The sequence below is a fragment of the Pituophis catenifer genome, unplaced genomic scaffold (assembly GCF_029215685.1).
Source record: "Pituophis catenifer annectens isolate HBS135680 unplaced genomic scaffold, rPitCat1.0.hap2 SCAF_1, whole genome shotgun sequence".
Taxonomy (NCBI): domain Eukaryota; kingdom Metazoa; phylum Chordata; class Lepidosauria; order Squamata; family Colubridae; genus Pituophis; species Pituophis catenifer.
In genome coordinates, this window is record NW_027256881.1 from 338667494 (window position 1) to 338688965 (window position 21472).

Here is a 21472-nt window from a genome sequence, read left to right on the forward strand (position 1 = left end):
CTTGCCCCCCCATCTGAATTAGCATTGTGCAAAAATAAAAGAAAAAAAAAGGAAACTGCTCCGAACATTCAGAAAGTCTTATACTATACATCCAATCAATATTATTTCTTGATAATTATACTTATTTTCTTTATTGTTATTACTTATTATATTTATTTGCAACCCATCTCGCCACGAGGAGACTCTTGCCAATTTTCTTTCTTAGGAAATATCATTTAAGAAGTTGCGGCTTCCTTAATAGTAAGTCATTTCTAAGAGGGGATGGGCAATAATGATTATTACTGGATGAAAGACCACAAGGAAATCCCAAAGCTCTAGACTAGCCTGGGCGGCTGAAAATCATTCCAGAAAGAAAACCACTGACTGAAACAACCTAGAACTAAGGAGAAATTTCCTGACAGTGAGAACAATTAATCAGTGGAACGGCTTTCCACTAGAAATTGTGAGTGCTCCAACCCTGGATGTTTTTAAGAAGAGATTGGGCAATCATTTGTCTGAAATGGTAGGGGGTTGGACTAGATGACCTCCAAGGACCCTTCCAACTCTGTTATTCTGACTGCTATATACCTGCAAAATTCCTCCTGACCACAGCTGCCGCCTGCAGAAGCCATGAATCCAGGAAGCCCCCCAAGTTGCAGTCAGATAGCAAAGTGTTTTTGAATGAACTAACTGGATCTTGCTGAGATTCAGACTGGATCTCCCTGCCTATCTCTGGTTTGGACTGGGTGGCAAGGTGCAATTAAATAGATTAATTTCATTTAACTCAAGCAGGAAACATTCATTTCCTTATCGTTTTGTCAAAGGTGGACCTACTTACCTATATAAACCGTTCTATTCTACAGATCAGCAACTACTGTAAAAGGTGAAAAGTTTGAAGGACAGTGAAAGTGAGAATGAAGGAAGGAAGGAAGGGAGGGAGGGAGGGAAGGAAGGAGAAAGGGAAGGAGGGAGGAGGAGGAAAAGAGAAGGGATGAAGGGAGAGAGGAAGAGAGGAAGGAGGAGGAAGGAAAGAGGGAAGGGAAGGAGAGAGGGAAGGAAGGAAGAAGATGGAAGGAAGAAAGGAAGGAAGAAAGGAAGGGAAGGAGAAAGGGAGGGAGGGAGGAGGAGGAAGGAAGAAGGGAGGAAGGGAGGAGAAGGAAGGAGAAGGGAGGGAGGGAGAGAGAGAAAGAGAGGGAGGGAGGATGAGAGGAAGGAAGGAAGAAGGAAGGGAGGAAGAGAGAGGAAGAGAGGGAGGAGGAGGAAGGAAGAGAAGGAGAGGGAGGGAGGGAGGGAGGAAGGAAGGAGAAGGAAGAAGGGAAAGAGAGGGAAGGAAGGAAGGAGATAAAAGAAAGGGAGGGAGAGAGAAAGAGAGGGAGGAGGAAGAAGGAAGGAAGGAAGAGAAGGAGAGGGAGGGAGGGAGGAGAAGGAAGAAAGGAGGGAGGGAGGAAGAGGAAGGAAGCAAGGGAAGGAGAGAGGGAAGGAAGGAAGGACATGGAAGGAAGGGAGGACATGGAAGGAAGGGAGGGAGGGAGGAAGAGAGGGAGGAGGAAGAAGGAAAGTAGGTGGGAGGGAAGGAGAGAAGAACGAGGGAGGGAAAGAAGCAAGAGGGAAAGGAAAGGAAAGGAAAGGAAAGGAAAAACTGTTGATTTACACAGAACTCTTAGGCACTCTCGGCTGGGGCCTCCTGTGTTACCTCAAACTTGCACCGCTGAATATGCCCGCCAAAAGAGTTTATACTTCGCCTCGGGCAACAACATCATCAAGAAGACCATAAAGTACCTTTGAACTTAATTAGCTGCTGGGGGAAGCCAGCCGCTCAGATGTCCTGGAACGGGACGGGGTTGGGGGGGGGGAGGAGGAGGCGAGACCATTGCGTGACTAGAGGGCCTTTTCCTTTATTGTACCCGCCGTCGTTGCGCCCGGAGAACAGACCTGGGTGGGTGGGTGGGTGGGATGGAGACCACCTTGGGGGGGGGGTTATGGGGGGGTGGAGGAGAGCGCAGGCTGAAGAGGAGCATCAGCGGTCCAAGCTACGCAGAGCGAGCGGGCAGGCACCGGAGGGGAGCGGAGGGGGCCAGGAAAATACCGCACCCACGAAAGAAATCGCCCTCCGAGCCAACCGGCGGGCTATATGGATGATTCCTTCCACTGACTCAGAAGCGCTCTTTGCAGCTGCCGGTTGAGTAAGAGGCCAAAGGAGGTCAAACGAAGGGGGGGGAAAGGGGGGGGGAAACGAGTTGGAAGTTGGGCATTGTTTTGTACTGGGGGGGTGGGTTGATTCTGGATTTTTCCTCCCCCCCCTCCGCCTCTCCTCTTGCAAACCAGAAAAGAAAAAAGGAAAAAAAAAAACCAGGCTGGTTGTCTATATAGAGCTAGGAGTTTTTGGGGGTGGCTGGATCTGGGTCTGTTTTTTTGGGTGGGGGGAGGACGAGAGGGGGGATGCACGAGATATTTAGCCAAGGCTTGTTCCTTCCCAAGTTCATTTCTCTCTGCCCCCCCCAACCCCCCGATCCCAGCTCCACCAAAAGCCCACGGGGCGGGGAAGGGCGGGGTGGGGCGGGGAGTGCAAAAGGCATATTAAGAGGACTTGTCAAGTTTGAACTGCTCAGACTAGCTTCGGATAAGCCCTGGTTTGCCTCTCTTATACAGGGCTGGGAGGAGGGGGGGGGGACGAGAGTAGAAAGGAGAGAAGGAGCAAAAAAAAAAAAAATTGGGGTAGAATTTTATTTTTTAAAAAAACTGCGCCCCCCCTCCCCGCCCAATTTGGCAAACTTTAAAGAAAACTTTTTTGGGGAGCCTAAAAGATCCTTCGGGGGAAAAAAAAAGGACGCAGAGTTTTAAAAAAATAGGGTCCCGTTTCCCCTTCCACCGTCCCCAGCCCTGGTTTTTTTTTTTTGCGCAAGGATGCAACTTTTTCTCTACTTCTGCTGCTTCCTCGTCCTGCGAGCGGATTCCCGCAGCTGTAAGTAAAGGGCGCTCGGCGGGTGCAACTCGGACGGATCTCTGAATTGAAGCCGTCGCTTTTCGGGCAGAGGGGTGGTGGTGGTAGTAGGGGTGGGTGGGAAAAAGGGGAGAATTAAAAACGGGGAGGGGGCTTGGAAGAAGCAGGCGGGTGGAGGCCGTCGGGACGGGAGGGGGGTCCCGTGGGGAGATGCCAATCGTGGGGAGGGGGGGAAAAGCCCTGGGCTTCATAAATATCCAATAAGCCCCCCCCCCTCAAGCTGAAAATGAAATGCAAAGATTTGACTTAATATTGGAATCGATTCCTTTTGTGTGTCTAATCACACTTGGCCCAAATCAAGAAATCTATTCTGTTCTTTCTTTTTTTAAGGCTGTTAAAGTTCAGGCTCCAACATTGGGCACATGTCATTGTGTAAAATAATAATCACCACCGCCACCATCATCATTATCATCATAACGCCAGTAATCATCATATTGGTGAATCTTTTTTATTTTTAATTAAAAAAAAAAGGAACTGCTGAGGAACCCGTAGATGTTCCATTTTAAAAGCAGAAAAAGAAACAAGTCCTTTGCCCGCCATCGACTTTCTTTCGTGGGTTTTCCCCCCTTTTTTTCCCTCTCTCTCAATTATTCTGCCTTCCATTGCTAATTCTTTGGTTATCTTTTTTTTAAAAAAAAAAATGCCTCCGGGGATTAATTTAATCCTTCCGCACCCTTCCTCTAGATCTGAGTTCTCCTTTCCCCCTCCACCTCCTAAATTATAAAACTGTCTCTGTGTGTTTGTGGGTATATGTGGGTATTGCAAAGGGAGGTGTTAAAAATTTGGAAAGCCCCCATACATTGTGTGGGTATTTAAAGAAGAGATATTTTTTAGAGTTAGAAAGAAATAAAACTGCCTAATCAAACACACGCATACACAAACATACACACAAACACACAATTTGTCTGTCTGTCTGTCCCTCCGCCTGCCTTCAGATTAAGAAAGAGGAGGAGAGGAACGTTTTAATTTTAGATCTGAAAGTAGTGTGGGGTTTTTTTTTGTTTTTTTGTTTCTGTTTAAGGGAAGGCATTCAAATTCTAGGCGTCCTCTTTTATTTTGCAAGCCAACAACATTTTGCTAGGCTAGGGAGTCCTAATTGATATATATCTCCATCTTCTCTAGAAAAAAATTCTTCCTCCGCTGCACTTCCAGATCAGAGTTGGACACAGTCTTGTATTTTTGGCTGATAGGAATATTTATATATATATATATATATTCTCAACATGTCAGAAGTTGGGGGGGGGAAATGGGCATCCAGCAAAACTCAAAATATGTGGGGGTGGGGAGAAGCTTACACGCATCTTTTTTAGAAAGTTTGCTCTGAGCTGATAGTGAAAAAACACCATGTTCTTCTCTGGAATTATTGTTGGGGATACGTGTGTGTGCCAGGCCAGAGAGGAGGGAGAAAAATGTGAGTATTTAAAAAGCAACTTATTTAAGGAGGTAGGAACATTTTAAGGCTACCCACCCAAAGGATATTTTAGACCTGTAGTATGTAAATTGTGGAAATTGGAGGGAAAAAAATTCTTATTCCTCCTTCTCAAACTGAGGCTCTGCATTTATTAAATTATAGTAAAAGTCTGGGTGTGTTAACTAGAGAGAAATTTTTCAAGCTTCCTTGTGTATAAAATGGGATGCTCTGAATCTTAAACCCCTTCTATTGCATTAAATCCAAAAATATTAAATCCAGGATTTTTTGCATAGTTGTTTTAGTTTTAGCCATTAGAAATTTTTGTATCCTTGGTTTTAAGCAATTTTTTTCCACTCCATGTCACTCTTCATTCCAAGTCAGTCACAGAAGAATTAATTTTCCTTCTTCATCTTTCTCCAGTCCCAAATGTTTATGCCTTGTAATGCTGGTCAGCCTTAACCCATGGCAAAAAAGGATGAGCCAGGATTAGGTTAGAGGCTTAACCAGGTCAACCATAAACCTCAGCTAATTCTTTTAGCATTATGTATGAGACTACCTTGAATTTGGGGGGGGGGGGGGTTGAAGTTAGGAAACAGAAATGTGTCAAAAATAGTGAAACATCAAAACAGAGAGATAATGGTAAATAAATGATTTTTGCCCCCCCCAAAAAACCCCAAACCAGAACTGCCCCAAACTGAATGTAAGAAATGTTCTGTAACATTTAAGTCATGGGTGTTTATGTCCAATGCTATGTTTTAAGGGAGAAAATGATCATTTTGGAAAGAAATTGCAGATTTGTTACTCTAAAAGGAGCACTGGTGAAGCCCCCCTACTCACCCATCCAATTCCTAGTATTTTAAGTCCCACTGCACAGACCCTGTGTGTTTCCTCTTAAATAATTATCAGGGCCCATTACGGAATAAAAGTTTCAAGTTATATTTTCCTCTGCCTTAGTGTAGTATCCCCTGTTATTAAAAAAAGAGTCATACCCATTTCTGTACTGTAGTAGAGCATTTCATGCAAAACTTGAGTAAAAGATTCTTATTCTTTTTTTTTTTGTCCTCTCTTTTTTAGAACATAAACAATCCACCACATTATTTTAATTAAAGAAAGTTTATGGACTAATAAAGGGACCCGCACGATTGCTAATTTTCATCTGCCCTAACCAGAAAATTAATGGCACGGGATGATGAGAGATGCAGTCCACAAATATCAGGTTGTGATGTCCTTCTGCATAGTTAATAGAGAAATCACCTCTTTTGCTTCTAAGGGAGTTTAAGGAATTTATATCTTACTCTGCAGAGTGGCCTTCCCAGTCTAGATATCTACTGGAAACCACACCATGGATGTCATCTTGCAGAGCACACAATTTATACAATTCTCCTCAGTTGCACAGGGATGAGATGACTTCCCCGCCCTTCTGGCTCTCTCTTTTCCCGATGTGGTGCCTTCCAAACTTCTTTTTCAGCTTTTGTTATTCCCTGCCTGTAACTGATTTGGAGATGGGGGCTGCAACCAGGCCTTTGAACGGCCCCCCTGAGGATGTACTGCAAGGGTAATTTGATTTTGATTAAATGTCCTGTCACTTAACAAGCAATTAATTAAATGCAGTTAGTATGTGATGTTCCCACATTTTAATGCAGGGCTGGGCGATGTTTTTTTGCATGCATTCCCCCAAAATTCTTGGTTATGCCGGATGTACGAAAGCAGCACCGGTCTGCAGCTCTTTAAAGCAACTGCATCTTTTCCCAGCATCACGTGACAGCTGCAGAGGTTGCATGATTCCAGAAATCGGTGCTCCCCGGCACCTTTTCTGAATTATTCCCAAACTGTTGCACAGCTGTAACGGAATTATTTTCTCTTCAGTTCCAATACTATGTGTAGTGCATTGGAATTATTTGGAAGGGCTCCAGGAGCTGCATCCGAAACCAGGAAGCCGATAAAAACATGCAGTTTTGCACCATTTGCCCTGGCATATCAGACTAGAAAAGGTGGCCATAAATAATCCCATAGATGATGGTCGTAAACGTAGACTTAAATCAGTCGAGAGTTTGATTCCCTTTTATTGCACTCAGTTGCCTCATTTCCCACCCATCTATTTATATGGAGCCATCCATTTATACAGGGGATTTTGATAGGAATGGAAAGACTGGAGGAATCTCTGCCCTAAGGAAGGTTGAGCCCACATTTTGCTGTGACTGAAAGTGTGTGTGGGGGTTGTGTGTGTGTGTGTGTGTGTGTGTGTGAGAGAGAGAGAGAGAGAGAGAGAGAGAGAGAGAGAGAGAGAAAGAGGGAGATAAAGAAAAAGCAAGAGAGAGAAGAGAACAAAACAAAGAATGAGAGAAAGAAAGGAAGAAATATATATAGAGAGAGAGAGAAAGAGGGAAAGAAAGAAAGAAGGAGAAAGAAAGAAGAAAGAAAGAAAAAAAGAAAAAAGTATTGAAGTGGTAGCATAATTGCAGACAAAAAATAACAAATCTTCTCTAGGCTAAACTAAAATGGAGTTGGTGGTTTGGAAAAACTTAATGCCTTATTTGCTGGAGCTGGGGGGCATAAGAAAAATTAATTGCCTCCACCCTTTTGCTGGTATTCCTCTGTTGGGGCACTTTTTTTGTTGGAAGGATCAGTCAAAAGGGAAGCATGAAACAAAACAGAATGCACGGTGATTTTTATTTTTTTTTAAACCCTGAACACCCCGGCATCTCAAAATTTTATAAGAAGGCAATCCTCAAACCTTTCGTAGATGTCTGCTTGCACACACCAACCAGAGCAAGTGAATTCCCGCCAATTCTTCCCTGTTGGCTCCTGAATTTTGTTGGTTTTTTTTTTACAAATGCAATATTGTAGGCATTTGTTTCTGGAGAAAATGTTATCGATTCCCTTAGACGGAAGGGAGGGTGGGATGCTTGGGGAAGAGACGCTAGACACACATTCAATGAGAGACACAAACACACCTCGCTCTTTTATGTTTGGGACAGAAAGTTTATATTTCCACTTCAAGGTGAGAAATTTGTCTAAGAAGTGATGTTTTTAGAGAGCACGCTGTGTGCACGACAAAATTCTGGCTGTGGTTAGGGCGACTGGACACCCTCAGGCTAAAACGTTTCTCGGTAAAAACATTTCCTTTGCACTTAAGGAATGAAACTTAATGCCGGAATGGGATAGGCTGAAGAAGAAGAAAAAAATAACCTACCTGTAGGCTAGGATTTTCACTGTGGGGTTGGGCCCCACTGTGAGGAATCACAGCTGAAGCCTGAGCTCCAATATTTTTTATTTTTTATTTTATTTTTATGCTGCGGGTTTCTTTTCTCTTCATCGGCAAAAAAAAGATAGGAAACCGGTTAAATATTTACCTAGGATTGAATGGCCCTGCCTGAATAAAGGAGTGGTTAGGGTTAGCTTTTGCCATCAGACTTTGCTTCTCACTTCTTGCAAACTATATTCTGACGCTACCCAAAGCTGAAAAGGAGAAGGATTTATTTTGAGATCTTGGATTTATTTTCAGCTCTTTTTCGGGTTCTGAACGGGTTAGATTTGCACCTTGTTTCATCTAAATTGGGAATGTCCAACCTTGGCAGCTGGCTGGGGAATTCTGGGAGCTGAAGTCCACAAATCTTAAATTTGCCATTGTTGGATACCCTTGGTTGAAATAATATTCTTTAAAGGTGCTTTTTCAAGAGGCAACTTGACTTTCTTGGTTTTCTTTGAAGACGTTTCGCTTCTCGTCTGCTACTCAACGTGACCCTGAGGACACAGACAAACCTCCAAGTGGCCTCAACAGCCCTCTAAAACAATGCAAATGACCATCTGTCTGCAAGGAATATAAATCTTTCCATTCCCCACCATCCAGTCAAGAGCTGAAGAAGCTTCTTGAATGAGAAGCGAAATGTCTTCAAAGAAAACCAAGGAAGTCCAGTTGCCTCTTGAAAAAGCATCTTTATAGAATATTATTTCGACCAAGGGCATCCAGCCTTGGCAACTTTAAATCTGGCTGGGGAATTCTGGGAGCTGAAGTCCACAAATCTTAAAGTTGCCAAGGTTGCACATTCCCAATTTAGATGAAATGAGGTGCAAATCTGACCCTTTCAGAACCCGAAAAAGAGTCCAGTTGCCTCTTGAAAAAAGTACCTTTGGGACAACCATGACCTGGATGACTGAGAATCTCCATAGGTAAAGGTAAAGGTTCCCCTCGCACATATGTGCTAGTTGTTCCTTGCTCTAGAGGGCGGTGCTCATCTCCGTTTCAAAGCCAAAGAGCCAGCGTTGTCAGAAGACGTCTCCCTCCGTGGTCATGTGGCCGGCATGACTAAATGCCAAAGGCGCACAGAACGCTGTTACCTTCCCACCAAAGGTGGCCCCTATTTTTCTACTTGCATTTTTTATGTGCTTTCAAACTGCTAGGTTGGCAGAAGCTGGGACAAGTAACAGGAGCTCACCCCGTTACGTGGCACTAGGGATTCGAACCGCTGAACTGCCAACCTTTCGATCGACAAGCTCAGCGTTTTAGCCACTGAGCCACCGTGTCCCTTTCCTATCTCCGTAGACAAATATTATTTAAAGGTCTATGGAGCTGAGAGTAACTGGCCAATGTCAGGTTATTCGTTCAAAATACCACATAAAATGTCTGTATTACACTTGAGCTTGTGATAGTGAGACAGAGTACAGATAGTCCTCGACTTACAACCATTCATTTAGCGACTCTTTGAAATTAAAATGGCACTGAAAAAAGTGACTTATGGCTGATCCTCACACCTACATACAATCATTGCAGCATCCTTGTGATTGCATGATCAGAATTCAAGTGTTTGGCAACCAGTGTGTATTTATGACAATTGCATGTGATTTGTGACCTTCCCAGCCAGCTTCTGACAAGCAAAGTCAACCTGGTTAAGGTCCATGTGATTCACTTAACAACTGCAGTGATTCGTTTAACAACCATGGCAAAAAAGGTTGTAAAACAAGGCACGGCTCATTTAAGAACCATCTTGCTTAGTGCTGGAATTCCAGCCCCCGTCGTAGTCATAAGCTGAGAACTACCTGTATGCAGCCTTTCTGAGGTAAAAACCTAGGAGTTGAAAGACCTCTCCTTCTTAAATGAGGCCTGCAGGACAAAATAACTAAGTTAAACCAACACTGAATAAATTTTACTACTCATAGATACTTTGTAAAATAACTTCTCATTGGTTGCCAGGTATCTAATTCAATTCCCCATCTTCTCTCTTCTCTCATTAAAATATGCAAATGCCAGACCTTGAGCTGATTAGGAGCAACAACAATTGGTTGCTTTATAGATTCAGAAGAGCAGCAAGGATATTTTGCTCCTGTGCTCCTGCTTGATTGCCAGAAAAAACTTCATTCTTGCCCAGCCGGAATGGAATGGAATGGAATGGAATGGAATGGAATGGAATGGAATGGAATGGAATGGAATGGAATAATAGAATAATAGAATAATAGAATAAAGAATAGAACAGAACAGAACAGAACAGAACAGAACAGAACAGAAAGTTCAGTTGCCACTTGAAAAAGCACTTTTGGGACAACCATGACCTGGATGACTGAGAATCTCTATAGACATTCTCATAGCAATTTATCCATCTGTCCATCTATCCGTCCATCCATCTATCTATCTATCTATCTATCTATCTATCTATCTATCTATCTATCTAATTTTTATTAAGAAAATTCAGATGGCTTAGAGACAAAGCAATTTATTACTATTTTGCCATAAGACAATCTGCTTTGTCAGAGGCATCAAGCAGTTCCCCAAATCTAGCAGCCTGGTTGACAATTTTTGGATGGGTGTGAATTAGTACAGAACAGGCATGCAAGTGTGGCCTGAAACTGTAAGGCTATATGGAGCCGGGAGTCATATTTTATTCATTTATTTGATTTTTCTCCTGCTGTTATTGGTGTTCAAATATCCATGCCACCACAACAAGAGGGAGTCAAAGAGGAGTTTTATTTTCTGTTTCTTTGCTGCAATCTAGTGGTCACATACAGAATTGCAATCCAGATTGGTTACCTGACTTTTGGGGGCCTGTTAAATTATCTCTGATCCCATGCTAAAAATGGGTTCACTCCAGGGGTGAAATGCTCCCGATTCAGACCGGATCTCCCGATCCGGTAGCGATGGAGGTGGGTGGTTCGGAGAACCAGTAGCAAAAATCCCTGCCCCCCCCCCATGCCCAGCTGAGCCGCACAATCATCAGAGGCTTTTTTTTTAACTTTTAAAAGCATTTTTTCTACAACCTCTTCAGCCGAAAAAATGCTTTTAAAAGTAAAAAAGAAAAAAGCCTCTGATGATCGCGCGGTTCAGCTGGGATCATCAAAGGCTTTTCAAAGAAAAAAACCCTTTTTTCTTTTAAATGCCTCTAACGATCAGGCAACTCAGCTGGGATCGTCAGAGCCTTTTGAAAGCATTTTTTTTACAACCTCTTCCCCGAAGAGGTAGGAAAAATGGTTTTAAAAGTAAAAAAAAAATGGCCACACCCACCCAGTCACATTACCACCCCCACCAAGCCACGCCCACAGAACCGGTAATAACAAATTTTAGATTTCACCCCGGTTCACTCTCTATTTTATGACAAGCATTGGAAAATTATTGTGGGTAATTTAAACTTCAATTTGCACTCAGCACATTCCAGATCACAGCAAGTATGCATACTCCAGTCAAATGAGCTAGCAAAAAGTATAGCTTGGGGCTTATTTATAAAATAGCAGCCAACTTCAAAAGTAATTAACTGGCAGAACAAGGATAAAAGGCAAGTAGAGGGAGTGAGAGACAACAGGCAATAATTTAAATTTATATACAGAATTTATCAGTATATCACCAAGCTCTTCCGAGCCACTGAAATAATACTGAGAGGAATAAGCATGGATTACCTCAAAGGGAGTGAATTTAATTATTCCAGCCTTAAACTTTGTACGTGCATAACTGCAGCAGAATAGAAATGGAAAGGAGGACACCAGGTGATCCCTCTTCTATTCTAAACCCAGAAGGAAACAATTTGGTGGATGGGGCTATCCAGGAAAGAGGTAAAATTTGGAACAGACTGTATTTTTCACACTCTTAAGACACACTTCCCTCCACAAAAAAGTGGGCGGAAATCAGTGGTGGGTTTCAAATTTTTTTTACTACCAGTTCTGTGGGCGTGGCTTGGTGGAGGTGGCAGGAGAAGGATACTGTAAAATCTCCATTCCCTCCCAATCAGCTGGGACTTGGGAGGCAGAGAATAGATGGGGTTGGGGCCAATCAGAATTTTTACTACCAGTTCTCCGAACTACTCAAAATTTCTGCTACTGGTTCTCCAGAACTGGTCAGAACCTGCTGAAACTCACCTCTGGTGGAAATGTCTGTGCGTCATATTGGGCAAATATTGTAGCAGGGGAAAGGGATTTTGGTGCGTCGCTGTCGTTCACTGCCGCCGCCTGTCACCGCTGTCACCTTTCGCCGCTGGTGGAGAATGCTGGAGCCTTCGCTTACGAGTAGCTGATTGGTGGTTGGATCGGCCTCCTAGAATATCACCGATCAGTTGTTCTAGGCAGCGGGGATTGCCGCCGCCGATTGCTGCTGCGGTGTTCCCCAGCTTCAGTGTACCGCAGCGGCAGCTCAGCTCAGTTGACTGGTGGTGGCAACAGAGTGGAGCTCTGACGAGCCAAGTGCTGGGGCTGCGATAATGTGCTGAAGCTGATCAGGCTGTTTGCTGTTTGCTGCAAGGATGAATACTGGATGGATGTTGTGAGGCAGAGGCAGATTTTTTTTTTCTTGTTTTCCTCCTCTAAAGCTAATGTGCGTCTTATGGTCTGTCTTGTAGTATGCAAAATACGGGTATATGTCCTAAAACGAGTTTAGTTTAATCAAACAAAGAAAAAGCAAATCCCAGCCAGTAAAGCTAGGAAAATGTGCTTGGCATTTTCCTGTGCACAAAACACCATATCTACTTTTCTATATTACGTTTTCTGTATTCCCAGGGACAAAACCATAAAAGGAGAGCTCCCCTAAAGCAGGGGTGACAAACTCAAGGCCTGGGGCCTGAATCTGGCCTGCGGGGTGCTTAGATCTGTCTCGCGGAAATAGTGAAGGACCGTCCCACAGTGCCTCTGCCAGCGAAAACGGAGCTCGGGAATGGCTGTAGTAGGCCGTTGCAGCCAAAAACAGAGCTTGCGAGGACTGCACGCAGCCCTCTTGAGCTCCGTTTCTGCTGACAGAGGTTTGCTCAATTGTGGTCATAACTTGAGGACTACCTATAAATGTGGGTTTCTACCAAAACTGTGGTAAAACACAGTCACACGACTGCCGGGTGCTGAAAACGATTGTAAATCCAGGTTGGTTGCTGAGCCCTCAAAAATACAACATCAAAACTTGGAAACTGAGATGTCAGTAGCTTTTAGGAGGGTCCATGGAAATTTCAGATGGTTGCTAAGCAACAAGTTGTACACTGAGGACTACCTGTATGCTGGACCATCACTGGGGTGTCCGCATGAAAAAACTCGAGTTGTGATGACTTGTGATTCAACACACCTGAAAAAGGGCAGGCCTCAAACCTGCATTCTTGGTTGCCATTTTGACTTTTTTGCCCTCTCTCCCTTCTTCCACACAGAGAAGGACCTTGAGAGCATGACTTGATTTCTCCCACCTAGTCAATAAAACTATCAGGCTGCATCAGAGGTGGGTTTCAGCAGGTTCTGACCAGTTCTGGAGAACCGGTAGCGGAAATTTTGAGTAGTTCAAAGAACCGGTAGTAAAAATTCTGACTGGCTCCACCCCCATCTATCCTCTGCCTCCCAAGTCCCAGCTGATCGGGAAGAAATGGGGATTTTGCAGTATCCTTCCCCTGGAGTGGGGTGGGAATGGAGATTTTACAGTATCCTTCCGCTGCCATGCCCACCAAGCCACGCCCACCAAGCCATGCCACGCCCACCAAGCCACACCCACAGAACCAGTAGTAAAAAAAATTGAAACCCACTACTGGGCTGCATCTTTGAGCTGTTTCTGTTTCCCAAAGTTGACTTCTCTTTTATTCTCTTTATTGTGTGAGGATTTTGAAGCTGGTGAGCAGGAGCTGCTGGTGGTTGAGGTTCTGTTTGTGTGGGTTGAATTGTTTGGTGTGATTTTATTCTTCGGGTTTTATTTTGTTTTACACGGTTCAGTCTAAGCCACCGTTTCGCGTTGTTGTAGGAAAGCACTTGCAAACACAGCAGGGGGTGGGGGCAGGAATAATTATTTTAAAATTTAAATATAAGCTACGCTGATCACCTGGTACACATTTACAAATAAACCAATCCCAGAATGGATTCTGTTTAATGTGGAACGTAACACCAGAATATGATTATAGCCACTGTTTTTTTTTTATTTTGGAGCAGAGGAAGCCAAGGAATGGAAGCTGCAATTGTTGCTTGAATTCTTGTTGGTGTTCTGCATTGCTACATTTTCCTTTTCAGTGTACAGGTAGTCCTCAATTTACAACAGTTCATTTAGTGATCGTTGAAAGATTAAAACGGCACTGAAAAATAGCGACTTAGGACCATTTTTCACACAACTTTTGTAGCATCCGCATGATCACATAATCCAAATTCAGATGCTTGGCAACTGACTCATAGTTATGACAGTTGCATGTCCCGGGGTCACAGGATCCCCCTTTTGCGACGTTCTGACAAGCAAGATCAATGGGGAAGCCAGATTCACTTAACAACTGTGTTACTAGCTTAACAATTGCAGTGATTCGATTAACAGCTGTAACAAAAAAGGTCGTAAAATGGGGCAAAATTCACTTCACAAATGTTTCACTGAGCAACATAAATTTGGGGCTCAGTTGTGGTTGTAAGTTGAGGATTACCTGTATTGATTTAAGTTTATGAACTTGAGCCAAAGAATATTAATTCTTTATTTCTGTCTGCCACCAAAATTATCTTAGGTGGATGGGTGACCATAGAAGTTTGTGAAAGGAAGGAAGGAAGGAAGAAAGGAAGGAAGGAAAAGAAAGAAAGAAAGAAAAGAAAGAAAGAAAGAAAGAAAGAAAGAAAGGTATTTTCCTTTCTTTTGTACACAGTTAAGATGCTGTGGCAACCAGAATGTGTAGCAATGGTTGGAATGGACTCCTTGCTTGGCACTGTAAAAAAAAAACCTTAAAGGGTGAAAAATCAATGTACAGGTAGTCCTTCACTTACAACTAGTTGCTTAGTGATCATTCAAAGTTATGACGAACCTCCCCAAAGCTACTTGGGGTTCGAAATTCCAACAACTCCTGTGTTCATGTGATTGCATTTTGTATGCTCGGCAGCTTGCATTTTCAGCTGTTTGCAGCATCCTATGGTCATGTTATGAATCGGAATCAGAATAGATCTGGAAGGGACCTTGGAGGTCTTCTAGTCCAGCCCCCTGCTCAAGCGGGAGATCCAATACCATTTCAGACAAGTGAATGTTCAGTCTATTATGAAATTGGCAGACTCCATTACAGTCATAACTCGAGGACTCCCTTTCTACAGCTAAACTACTAGTTGATTGCGGAATGCTTCGTTTCCCCAAAAGAGGCACCTTGAAAGAAAAATCTGCTTTTCCCACATGTTGGAATATTGTGTGTAAAAAAAGAGCACAAAGACATTGTTACAGCAAGCTGCCATTTTATAGCTCTGTGCAACTTCCCTTGGCTAGGTTACAGATTGTTGGGAGACGGGAAACCGAGACCCCCCCCAAAGAATTCCCTTTTCCATTCTTCATTCCCATCAACCTCCCAAGAACTAGGCTCTGAACACCTGGATTAGTTTCAGCGAATTCCTTCTCTTTACTGAGGTCATCAGGCCCCAATTAGCAGACTTGGCCAATTCCCCAGTTCAATCAAGCTGTCTCAGGTATTACAACTCTTTGGGAACTGGAAGAGAAAAAGAGCGTGGTCCCTCGGGAGCCAGAAGGAGAGTTTGTATGTTAAAACTTTGCCAGCATGCGCACAGATTTCAACCATACTGGTGTGTAATGATCCTCAGCATCCTTGAATCGGCTGCCTAGAGACAAAGCTCTGGATTTTTATTTTTTATTTTTTAAAGTGGATTGATTTGAACCAAGAAGAAAAGAAGGAAAAATATATGGAGTTTTATTCCATCAGGGGATCTGTCTACTATAAAACCCCGACAGTAGCCAGATTTCTCTCAGACCACTAGAAATTTATAATAATTAGGGGTGAATTTAATACTGGGGAGACTCAGGTTTAAAATCTTACAGGATGATCTGGGCTACGCATTACCTGTTAGCAAAATCGACTTGGAGACATGCTGCTTTTTGACCTGCTAATTTATGCAAGGAAAGTTTCTACTGTTATTGTTATTATGCTTCCTCCCATAGTCAGCCAGATGTTCAGACTGGATTCGGCATTTTTATCTACCTATCGAATCCTTCCCAAGAACCTGGGATATTGTTGTTTAATAATATTCAGGTATCATTGCAGGATGTCAGCTATTCCAAGTTAAGCTGCCTTTTGCAATTGACTAAATTTGTCAATGCTGATGGTGTCCAAGTGGTGCTCCATTTGTGTTTTGCGATTGTACCCAAGGTGTTTGACAGTTAGAACAATTAATCAGTGGAACAACTGGCCTCCAGAAGTTGTGAATGCTCCAACACTGGGGGGTTATAAGAAGAGATTGAACCACCATTTGTCTGAAATGATATAGGGCCGTGATGGCGAACCTATGGCACGCCATATCAGTGGGCATGCCAGCTCAGCTCTGGCACCGGCCAGCTGATTTTCGGGCCTTCTGGGTAGGAAAACAGGATGTTTCCGCCTCCAGAGGGCCTGGGGGTGGGTGGGAAAGGCCCTCTTTTTTCTTTCTCACCTGGCTCCAGATCCTCTCTATGCATCTGGGGAGGATGAAAACAGCCTTTGGGCTCCGAAGGGGCAGGGAAGGCTGTTTTCACCCTCCCCAGACACATAGAGAGAATCTGGAGCCAGGTGAGAGAGAAAAACGGGCCTACCGGGCCATCACATGCCAGGAATGGGGTGGGAGGGGGGTCACGCGTGCATGTGTGGGGCGGGGCGCATAGAATTATGGGTGTGGGCATGTGCGCGAACCTCCCCTGCACCCCCTGGCACGCGATGGCAAAAAGATTAGCCATCACTGATATAGGATTTCCTGCCTGTGGAGGGGGTTGGACTAGAAGACCTCCAAGATCCCTTCCAACTCTTCTCTTCTCTTCTCTTCTCTTCTCGTCTCGTCTCGTCTCGTCTCGTCTCGTCTCGTCTCGTCTCGTCTCGTCTCGTCTCGTCCCGTCCCGTCCCGTCCCGTCCATTTTCTATCTTTCTTTTGCCACAGTTGTTCTACAGATATTCCTCTACTTAAAACAGTTCATCTAGTGCAGAGGTCTTCAAATTTGGCAGCTTTAAGACTTGTGGACTTCAACCTTCGTACCTTCCGCCATGAGCTTAAGACCTGGCTGTTTAAACGCCCTACCCAGGACTGATGGGGTCTACTGTTTTAAATTGGTTTTTAGTCTGTTTTAATTTGTATTTATTGGGATTGTTTCGTTGATGTGAGCCGCCCTGAGTCCTTTGGAGAGAGGGTGGCATATAAATCCAATAAATAATAATAATAAACAATAAACTCCCAGAATTCTCCAGCCAGCATAGCTGATCTAGTGACTGTTCGAAGTTACAATGGCACTGAAAAAGGTGACTGATAACCATTTTTCACACTTACATCCTTTGTAGCATCCCCACGGTCACAGGATCAAAATTGGCAACTGGTTCACACTTATGACCGTGGCTGTGTCCCAAGGTCATGTGATCCCCTTTTGCGACCTTCTGACAAAATCAGTGGGGAAGCCAGATTCTCTTAACAACCGTGTTACTAACTTAACAGTAGCAATGATTCACTTAGCAACTGTGGCAAAAAGGTCCTAAAATGGGGCAAAATTCACTTAACAAATGTTTCACTTAACAACAGAAATTTTGGGCTCAATTGTGTTCATAAGTCAAGGACTACCTGTATTTCTATTTGCAGGTGTTTGTTTTTTGTGATCTTCTCCAGTTCTTTCTTTTCTCTTCTGCTGTCTTCAGGTGCTGCCACATCCACTATCCAGTCTTTTTTTGTCTTTCTTATTGACAATTGTTAAGTCTGGGGTCTTCTATTATTATTATTACATTTATAGGCAATGTAAATGTAATAATAGTACTTTATTATTACTTATTTGTAAATAATATTTACAAGTAAGTATCTGTGGAGATTATCAGTCATCCAGGTCATGGTTGTCCCAAAGGTGCTTTTTCAAGAGGCAACTGGACTTTCTGGTTTTTCTTTGAAGACGTTTCGCTTCTCATCCGAGAAGCTTCTTCAGCTCTTGGATTCACAGAGCTGAAGAAGCTTCTCGGATGAGAAGCAAAACGTCTTCAAAGAAAAACCAGAAAGTCCAGTTGCCTCTTGAAAAAGCACCTTTGGGATTATAAGTAAGTAATAACTAATAATACTTATATTATTATAATGTAACGTAATATAATATAAATGTATTATAAATAATAATACTTACATTATTATTATTACATTCTCAACTTATGACCAAAATTTGGGTCAGAATTTCCATTGTTAAGCAAGGCATTTGGTTAAGTGAGTCTCACCCAATTTTATGATCTTTTTTGCCATGGTTGTTTAGCAAATCACTGCAGTTGTTCAGCGAATTATTTGGTCATTAAGTGAATTTGGCTTCCTCCATTGCTTGCTGGAGACCAGCTGGGAAGATCATGTGACTGGGATACTTCAGCCAATACATACTGGTTGCCAAATGCCTGAATTTTAATCATGTGACCTTGGGGATGCTGTTATTGAGGACAGATTTTAAGTCACTTTTTTCAATGCCATTGTAACTTCAAATATTTATTAAACGAATGGTTGTAAACTGAGGGCTACCTGTACTTAAGTCATTCTTCAGTGCTAAAAAGTCAACAATTATTGGATGCTTTGGAGAGTTTGAAGTGAGAGTCATTTCTAAATACACCCTGTGTCCTGAATGTAGAATTGTATCCATTTGTTTTAAATAAGATGCTTTTCAATAAAATAATATAGAACAATACAAAGCATCCACTCCGCTGGAGAAGCATCAAAACTGACAACTTAATTCAATATTTAAAAGATCAAGCCCTCATTTTACAAGCCTGGGATTTATTTCTGTAGTTTTTTCAAAAAAAATAGAACAGGGTGAATTTGATTAGAAGCAGTATAATCTTTTCTAACTTTATATTGCAGATAAATGGAGATTATAATTTCACGGCCGCAGTTCAGAATACTTACAATTCTTATCTCATCTTTTGATGGTTCTTTTGGTAGTGTAACATGTTAGATGCAGAGGTGGAAGAGACACAGGATCAGGAAAGCCAGATAAACAACTGAAGTGGAGGTGGAGTTTTTGCAATTATATTCTCCACAACCTGGGATTGCACCTTGAAAAAATGTTGGGGTTCCATGAGAGATTAGGGACGAAAGAAATATTTAATCAAGCAGAGCTAATTTTTATTGCTAAAGGCTGGCCTCCATATTAGGTAGTCCGAAAATTATTTTTTAATAGGTTCACCAGCCTGAAATACTTTGCATATCTCCTGCTCAGCGGCCTTGTTCTATATGTAATTGATACAATTACCCTCCATATATTTAATATTTTTTTCTTCTTACCATATCAACAATGACACTTCCCTTGTGATTGTCTATAGAGTCATCCAGCTCATAGTTATCCCAAAGATGCTTTTTCAATAGGCAACTGGACTTTCTGGTTTTTCTTTGAAGACATTTCGCTTCTCATCCAAGGAGCTTCTTCTTTGAAGAAATGTCCCATATATCAGTGATGGCGAACCTCTCTGTGGGCACGCACTCCGTCGCCAGCTGCTCTTCTGGTTTCCGTTTTCAGGCCTTTTCCGGTCCATTTTCCGGCCAAAAACGGCCTGGAAAACAGCCCAAAAAAGGCATGTGTGTGTCGGCCAGCTGGTCTTTTTTTTTTTTTTTTTAATTAGATTTATATGCTGCCCTTCTCCGGAGACTCAGGGCGGCTTACAATGCGTTAAGCAATAGCCTTCATACTTTTGTATATTTTATACAAAGTCAGCTTATTGCCCCCACAAACTGGGTCCTCAATTTACCTACCTTAGAAAGGATGGAAGGCTGAGTCAACCTTGAGCCTGGGGAGATTCGAACTTGCAATAATTGCAGACAGCTGAATGTTAATAACAGGCTTTTAGTCTGTTGAGCTATCCAGGCTCCTTGGGTTTCTGGCACTCTGGCGCATGCATATGCCCGTGCATGCACACGCATTCCAGTTTGGGCACTCGGTGCCGAAAAGGTTCGCCATCACTGATATATGGGAATAATGCCAGAGCATAGATAGGGAGAATTGAAATAGCAACCGGGACTGAAGCCCCACCCATTTCCTGAATGCATGTAAAAAAAGGGGGCGGAGTTTTATTTGCACCGTTTTGACTTCGTTGACCCAGCACCAACCCTCTCTGTGGATCTGAGGTTTCAGACCATAGACCTCTGAAAAAAACAGGAGGCCCTCAAAGGAAAAAAAAAATTACAAGTAATCCTTGACTTACGACCACAACTGAGCCCAAAAGTTCTGTTGCTAAGCGAAACAGTTGTTAAGTGAATTTTGCCCCATTTTACGACCTTTTTGCCACAGTTGTTAAGTGAATCACTACAGTTGTTAACTTAGTAACATGGTTGTTAAGTGAATCTTCCCTGTTGACTGTGCTCATCAGAAGGTCGCAAAAGGGGATCAAATGACCCCGGGACATTGCAATTATTATAAATAGGAATCAGTTGTCAAGTCTCTGAATTTTGATCACATGACCAAGAGGAAGCTACAACGGTCGTAAGTGTGAAAAACCATCATCACTTTTTTCATGTGCCATTGTAACTTTGAACAGTCTCTAGTAGCTTATTTTAAGTCTGTCGTTAATACAAAATAACTTAAAATTTAAGTTATTGTATATATTTTATTAGTAGACTATGACCCATATTTATGTACAATACATTTTTTTTACCCATGCATAGATAGAAATAAACAAGTTGCATGGTTTTCACTAACGCACAGCATCAGTTATTCTGATTTTGGCAACAAATCCCATTTTAATTCGTTCCACTCTCCCAGCTTGTTCCTATTTCCCTCCCCCTCGTGTGTCTTTTTCTGGTTTTTTTTTTCTTGTGCTTTTTAAAGGATAACTCAAGCATAAAAATACATATCCGAGAAAAGCTGCGGATGTCCATTAGGTTTTACAGAACTGTAAATGTCCTGGGATTAAGCAACGTTTCCCGTTTAAATAAACACAAGAGTTAAATATATATCTATTATGGCTAGCAATTGCACCGTGCGCTTGACCGCTCATTCATCAATGCATTAATCTAAAAAAAAAATCTTTCTCTGTCACCCTTCCAGGGTTTAAGCAGCTTCCGAAAGTTAAAACTGTGTGACTGTTCATTTTTTTTTTTTTTAACAGAGAAGGGGAAAAGGAAAAGGCTCGTGACTTGTAAATGTTGCAGGTTTGTTCCTGCAAATCATCAAGAGTTGAGTGATGAATTCCCTTCGGTCTTCATTTTGGCACTATGCCCTCTCTCCTCTCCCATAAGTAGAAGCCTCACTCAAGGACCTTCGCTGGTCTTTCTTTCTAGAGTTACATGATCGAAATACAGGTAGTCCTTCATTTAGTGACCGTTCCGAGTTACAACGGCACTGAAAAAAAGTGACTTACGACCGTTCTTCAGAATCACGACCTTTGCTTCCTCCCCATGATCACGTGATCAAAATTCAGACGCTTGGCAAACTGCTTCATATTTATGACCGTTGGTGTGTCCCCCAAGGTCATGGGATCCTCTTTTGCGACCTTCTCGCAAGCGAAGTCAATGGGGAATCGGGATTCGCTTTCACAACCGCTAATTTAACAACTGCCGTGATTCGTTTTAACAGCCGAGGCAAGAAAGTAGTACAATGGGGCAACACTCACTTAACAAATGTCTCACTTAAGAACAGAAATTTTGGGCTCGATTGTGGTCATAAGTCGAGGACTACCTGTACAGGTAGTTCCTGATGTACAGCCATTCGTTTGATCTTTCTTTAC

The 21472-nt window shown here is 42.7% G+C and overlaps 1 protein-coding gene across 1 annotated transcript in view; it reads left to right on the top strand.

Moving 5' to 3' along the window:
- Positions 1–2862: 2862 nt before the first annotated feature.
- CRLF1 (cytokine receptor like factor 1) overlaps positions 2863–21472 on the top strand; it is a 51414-nt gene continuing 32804 nt past the window's right edge. Inside the window, exon 1 of the mRNA XM_070936535.1 lies at positions 2863–2941. Coding sequence (XP_070792636.1) covers positions 2884–2941 — 58 coding nt within the window. The 5' untranslated portion in view covers positions 2863–2883. The remainder of the gene's footprint in view (positions 2942–21472) is intronic.